We start from the raw sequence: 7,326 nt of genomic DNA on the forward strand, positions 1-7,326 counted from the left end.
AAAGCCTGTTTATTGAAAAAATATACAATTATTATAAATATGGATACTTAATATATCGTTTATGTTTTTGGAACTACATTTTCTTTTTTTCAGTTCTGTAAAAGAATAACAATATTGTTATATTAAGGAACTTAAAACAAAGATTAAATCTTTTAATGGTATTGTGGTATATAATGTTGCAAAATCAAATGTTTGAATAATACTCATACTTTCTTAGACACTCTAAGAAACGTATTTAACTTCATTTAAATATACTTATTTAATTTTACTAAAATGATGTACACATTATATATAGATATATTGTAGAAATGGAATATTTCACAGATCATGCTAGATTTTAGACTTTATCTACTCTTACAGCCTTTTAAGTTTTATTTTTGCAAATTTTGAAAAACATTGGATTTTTCCTATTAATTATGGATAAAAAGGTTGTTACCTAAATTTAGCTAATAATAGAATCTGTTTATACTACCGCTTGCATTTATGTTGATGTTTACTAGTTTAATCTGGGATCTGGAGAAAGGAGTAAAAGAAAAAGAATTTTTCGGTCATCAGGGGGACGTGATGACCATGTCTCTTCATCCAGATAAGAACACCTTTGTTACTGGTTCTGTGGACAGATCTGCTAAGGTCGGTTTCAAATAAGTGAATCATGAAAACACATTTAGTTTAATTAAAAGCTTCTAGGAGAGGATTGAATATTGTAAATTAACAAAAATTTAAGTCACAAAATGAAGAGCTTTCGATTTTTTGTTATAAAACCAAATTTGTTATTTTATTTTAATGTAAATTTTCAACAAATACAACTACTGTAGAATGTTTCATCCTTAAAAAACAAACATTAAAAATCAAACTGAGAAATATCATATTTAAGACGCTACGATGAATTGGACGAGCAGAGAATAGATTTGAATCTCACTTGGCCTGAAGTGATCTAGGTCAGTGATTCATGTCTTGTTTGATTTGACTGTAATATCAACACGCATTTCATATACTTTACAAACACTTGTAGTGCATGTCGTTTTGCCTAGTTTTATTTTCTATTCATGAGAGAAGTATCTTAAAACATTGATGAGCTCTGAGTTTGGGGAAATTTCAGTATCCATATGGAAAAAATAGTAGCACTTTTTAAAGGGGAAATCAGTAAGGTCTATGTTAAAATTAGTTTTTTCGGGAACAATAGGGTAAATGTAGATTAAAAAAGAAAAATGCACGGGAATAGATACATTTAAGTGCATCTCAGTGGTTACAGGTTTCCATTACCTTTGTTATAAAGTTTTCAGAGTGGTTAAAAATCATTATAATATACATTTATTTAAATACACTAAAGCTAGTGTTTAAAACATATTATTTTTAAGGATTTTTGATAAAAACTGGTATGTGTATCTGTAATGAGCAACTGAGTTTATGTTTATAGCTATGGGACGTACGAGACTGTCAGTGTAAACAAACATTCTGGGGCCACGAGTCTGACGTCAACTCTGTCTGTGTAAGTAAAACTTTGAAACAACGATATTATAGTTCCTTGTTATCACAAATACTAGAAATATAATATTATCAAAAATTATGCAAGAAACAATGTTCCTTTACTGCCTCTGAATACCACTGTTATGTGTGTGTGCGACTTCTTAAAGAAAACCACATCGAACTGTCTGCTGTGTAAACAGAATGGAATCGAACCCTTGATTTTAGCGTTATAAATCCGAAGACTTACAACTGTCCAACCGGGAGATTCCACTACTATGCGTTTCGCGATATGAATTTCAATGTATCCGTAAATGATCTCTTCAATTGGTAAAATGCAAGAAACTCGATAGCCGTAGAAGATTGATCTTCCTCGAGATTACCAAATAATTATCTTCCAAGTCCGCTCGATTTGCGAGTTTCTGTAATTGTTATTTATGTTTTCCTTGATATATGTATAACGTAATTTACCACATTTGATTCTCACAGTTTCACAGGAGTGGATTTGCTTTCGGAACTGGGTCAGACGACAAAACAGCTCGGATGTTCGATATTCGAGGGGACCAACAAGTTGGAATATACAAACCACCGACTTCAAAAAGTGGTTTCACGTCCTGCGTTCTGTCCAACAGCGGCCGCCTAATAATATGCGGCTCCGACGACTATTCAATTCATATCTGGGATACGCTTCGTTCAGATCATAATAGTAAGTAAACTTAAGGATATGCCTTTAACAGTTTGTTAAATTTGACTCTATTTTTGTAAAGATCATTCATCTATAACACATTTACTTGAAATCACATATAAACAGCACGTCAATAATAATGTATTTACACCAGGTAAGTTGAACTACACTTGTAGCACAAACAAACCACAAGACGAGGTAAGAATGTATTGTAAGTTGAAATAAGCAAGTCCTGGCAACACAAGGTAAGATTGTGTTCAAGAAAGAGATCAAAAAACAAACCCCAAGATAAGGTAAAAATGTGTTATATAAGGTCAACAAACAGTCCTTAACAGAGATAGAAATGCGCTGCAAATCATGTACTAACAAATAAACGTCGGGACAATTATCTTAAGATGTCTTGGTATCTCTCGTTATAAATCTAAAATATTTCTTCTGTTGCTTAGAATTCAAACAGAAACTACGTCGTTTTCTCCTTTTTTACATATCACAACTACATTTTAAAATATGTATTTTTGTTAGATGAGCTCCTTCAGAACTTGAATTTCAATCGGGTATCCATAAAACTTTTGTTTATTTCAAGGCAATATCAGGTTGTTTTATCAAATGTAAGTAAGCCACAGAGCAATACCAAAAGAGGATTAAAACTTCAAAAGATTATTATGTTTCACTAAAAACTGGAAACCATGTTGGATACTTGTAAAATTCTTTAATTTGTTTTTGCATTTCTTAAAAATTTGACCAATAATGGCAATGTTATTGGATGTTGCTTCCTGCAGCAATATAATAACTTTGAATTACTCAACTTCCATAAACACAACAATAGAATCAAAATCTCTCCAGAGAACAAACGTAACTATGAATAATTTACCCATATTATGAAACCTTTTTTAAGGTAACAGTGCCATATATTTTTATATATTAGATTCTTCTTACTATGGGTGAAACAGAAATATTTTCATGAGATATCATAAATAAATAGCTTGAGATTATGTATTTACTGCGATATTTATTACACTGTATTAACTCTGCTCTTTCCATATTCCACTTTCATGAATTTATAATCGAGAAAAAATATTTATCTTTTTCATATGTTTGTGAAACAAATCTCTTCTACGTTCAGGTAATATTCTAGGACATGAAAATCGTGTTACATCCATAAGTCTTCCTGACAACGGAATGGCACTAGCGTCCTGCTCATGGGATACAGTAGTCCGTATCTGGAATTGAAGTTATACCAAATGGCAAGACTTTCAATATATGCCAAAAAAAGAACAAAATAACATCAAAGTTATAATGAAACCAACTGTTTGTTACTCTTTAAATCTGCTTCCTCTTAGTTTGAGCTACCAAACAAGAAAATATATGTTTATATACTCTTCTAATTCTTCAGTAAAGTTATATGAATATCGACTTCGATTTTAGCATTTCATAATGCCTTCAAGTTAAATTACTGTCAGAATCCCAAATTTCAGAAATTTTTTTTTGCTCCTGTACATTTGTAGAACCTCATGGCGGTTGAAAACCGAGATTTTGACATAAATAGAAGCATTAAAGAAAAAATAGCAATATTGGCTTTGTACTGGTTCTTATTTTTTCTTAATGTTCGCGATTGATCATTTACGTGTAACTTATGACAATTGACATACTGAGATATAAAATTGATAAATAACTTCAAATAATTGTACAAAGGTGTTAAGACAAAGTCAAAAATTAGAGTTCAGGCTACTTTCATAGAACAGCGGATGGTAAATCACGAGTAAAACATAAAAAATGTATTTATTCTCATATTTAGTGCAACAAAAACTTAGTGGAAGTGTCTGAGTTCAGCAAACCGTTAATATTTTATGTGTGTGTCCCCTTTTTTTAACAACTGTATACAGTTTTCAGGCATTGTTGCGACATATTTCATTAAAGCGTCCTTTGAGATTTTACTCTAAAAGTCTTATTCTCTCACAAAGTTTGTTTGGAAGTAACTTTTGATTTGTCAAGTTTTTGATCTATCAAACCTAGATCTGCTCAAGTTGGTTCAGATCGGGGCTATGTGGGAGTAGGACATTGCATCTTTTGCAAGACTCCGGTAGCTTTTTCTCAGGTAAATAATTTCTGCATAGGTTGAAGGAGCATTTGTGGTCATTATCTTTTAACAACAATACACAAACCACTGCATATACCATGATGGATCAGTATCTGATGGTACTTACGTTGGTCCATCATTCCACCTATTTTGCAAATATTTCCTGTCGGATCAGAAGAAACACTCTCCCAAATAATCATAATGCCTCCCCATGCTTTATGGTAGGTGTTATTCATTGAGATAAGTAGGTAGCGCCTATCTTCTGCTGGATATACAACCTGCACTTTGAATCATATATTTCAAACTTGGTCTTATTTGTCAATAATGCCCTTTTATAATCACCAACAGTTCAGTTTTTGCACGTTTTAGTAAGTTTCAGTCTCTTTAAAATATTGAAGTTAAGGTTTTATAATTGTACATGACCAAATATTTCATTATCATTGAGTTCTCCTAATACTGTAGATATCGACACTTTTCTATCATTTGGTGCATGGTTGTTTACCTTATGTTTAACATCAGTGGCAGTTTTTCTTCTGTCTCAAAGGATTTATTAACGAAAATACTTAACATCAGTATCTTTGAGTTTAGTGTTCTACCTCTTACTTTCTTATTTTTAAATTTACCTGTCTTTGTTTTATGACCTAAGGTGTACTTGATAGTGTTTGCAGAGCATTTTAAGTCTGCAGCGATTTGTTGGAGAGTCCAACAAGCATCATGCAATGCATTTCTTAAAATTATTTGTCATAATGACAATTCTCTACGCTTTTTGTACCGTGGCGTGACAACAAAACTTAATATATTGTGTTAAACATATTTTCTATTAACGTTTATTGATGAAGTGCTATTAAATTGATCTCTTCTAGCATATACTGTACCATATACTACCTCCTTGCTGGTTTCTTTCTACATATAAGGTGCCATGACATTTATTTCAGGACTTAAATTTGATTACTGTGTTCATTCAAACAGAACACTTATGACATGCCCTTGGTACAAGTATATGAGAATTATAAAGAATGATAAGTATTCTCACCCTGGTTCATTCAGTTGTCAACATGGATCAGTGAAATATTACCACAGTGTTAAAACTGATATTCTGTATTGATATGGAACAATTAGCCCTATAAATAAATGGAATGACAAAATATTCTGTTATCCTAGCATTTTTGTACAGTAGTGTAACTATAGTATGAAGACTAGATAAATATATAAAATAATTATTTTGACCTGTATTCACTTACCTATTCTATTACAGTGCATCAAATCAGTAATTACAATCAGAAGAAATGTTGCCGTCAGCGCCAAAAGAATTATGTCATTACATTAGACACAGACTTTTTTTTCATCACATTTAATAAAACAGGGAGTTATGTGTACTGTTTACACTAGAGATACTTAAACTTGATTTTTAGCATTATAAGCTTTTAGACTTACCGCTGAGCCACTGAGGACCAAAATAAAGAGCCAAGACGCGAAAATATTCAGTATTTCTCTTTCTTAGTTCATGTCCTACCATTTAATAAATATTGCTTTTTTTCGTTAAAGACTGCTTGTGTAACAGGCAGGCCGTTTGGGCTAGTCGTTGGAGTTTCAACTTCACAGTCATTCACAACTAATTTATATTAAATTTAAATATGAAGTTGCGAGTAGAATACACAAACCTCTAACTCGAGAACGTTTATGATTAGAATAAAAAAATGAGGCTGAGATTCAAAATACATTTCAATGTTCAATACAACAATTTCTGAATAAACGTACAATATTTTAAAATATCTTACTTACTTCAGTAACTCTCTGTTCAAATGTTACTAATCTAGACTCAATGAGTAATACTATATATATTTCACACAAAATTCGAGTTACGTTCTTCGATTAACGATAGGTAGCATTGATTACTTACATGAAGCTCGAGCAAGTCATATTTTCTAGACGTTGGTACGTCTATTCTGTACATCATAGCTTAAGGTTGGTAACTTCTCTCAGGAGACTGGCAGGGTAAATATTTTTGGTTGGACCGGAATTCGAACCTGCAATCCTAACCACCTAGCTACATCGGACCAGTTAGAATAATCAAATATTGGTAATTCGATTAAGATGTGAATTATGATTTTCCATAATTGATCATAAACGATTAAATGTTTATTTTTCGGAGTTATTGTTTATATTCTTAATTCTTAACCGTATCGTAAGAAAAGCGAATGTTTATGTAATAAATCAAACATAATACTGGTTAACAGTAAAAGCCTGATTCGGTTAGATAAAGGATCAAATCATTTCTTGAAATTTATTCTGCCTGAAAAGAAAGTAATACAAGCTTGTTGCTAGCAATCCACTCAGTGTAAAATAAAAGCCAGTGGTTTTTATAACATGTCTGTGCGCCAAGCTGTTTCTTACACTTGCTACAAATGTATTCTGTACAGTAACATATATTGATTACAAAATATTCCAAAGAAACGCAAATAATGTGCAGTTTTTTATTTAGACTTAATGAAAAATTAAAAAATCTCGCTAACCGATCATAACTGACGATCGACCAGCTCTAATCATTGATTTTAATATTTCAAGTAATCTCCAACGTTAAGTGGTATTAACAAATCCTAATAAACAAAGACTGAGGAATGCTGCATACACCTTCAATCAGAATAGATATGTTGTTTATAAAACTGATTTCGGTTTAGAGAAAGGTGACTTTATATACAACAAGTGGGAACCTTGCAGTGGCTATCCACCATTTGTTTGTCAACATTTAGGATTTAAGAAAAAAATACATTTTGAGTTTTGTGTAAAGTTAAATCTTATCAGACAGAATAGTAAGGAAGGTATGAAGTTCTAAATGAATAGATTTACTTCTTATTAATTTTATTGTTTCTGACCCAGTAAGTCAGATTCGGTTTCCATTAATGTACAGAGTGCATATCTCATTGTCCAGCTTTGCGTAATGCAAACAAACAAACAAGTAAAGTGAACAATTTATATGTTCAGGACTTCATTAGTCCAAACCATATTCTCAACATTTTTGAGGCACTGACCCATTTTGTGAGGTGAACACTCACTTGATCATATAACTAAACATTAACAAAGAATGGTTTATATTGCGGAA

At 31.7% G+C, this 7,326-nt stretch overlaps 1 protein-coding gene across 1 annotated transcript in view; it reads left to right on the top strand.

Annotated features, from left to right (window-relative positions):
- The window catches only part of LOC143247125 (guanine nucleotide-binding protein subunit beta-2-like), a 39,948-nt gene extending 36,228 nt beyond the window's left edge, over window positions 1–3,720 (top strand). Inside the window, exons 6-9 of the mRNA XM_076494677.1 lie at window positions 501–630; window positions 1,418–1,489; window positions 1,954–2,170; window positions 3,273–3,720. Coding sequence (XP_076350792.1) covers window positions 501–630; window positions 1,418–1,489; window positions 1,954–2,170; window positions 3,273–3,379 — 526 coding nt within the window. The 3' untranslated portion in view covers window positions 3,380–3,720. The remainder of the gene's footprint in view (window positions 1–500; window positions 631–1,417; window positions 1,490–1,953; window positions 2,171–3,272) is intronic.
- Window positions 3,721–7,326: the final 3,606 nt, after the last annotated feature.

This window comes from Tachypleus tridentatus, chromosome 3, assembly GCF_004210375.1.
Source record: "Tachypleus tridentatus isolate NWPU-2018 chromosome 3, ASM421037v1, whole genome shotgun sequence".
Taxonomy (NCBI): Eukaryota; Metazoa; Arthropoda; class Merostomata; order Xiphosura; family Limulidae; genus Tachypleus; species Tachypleus tridentatus.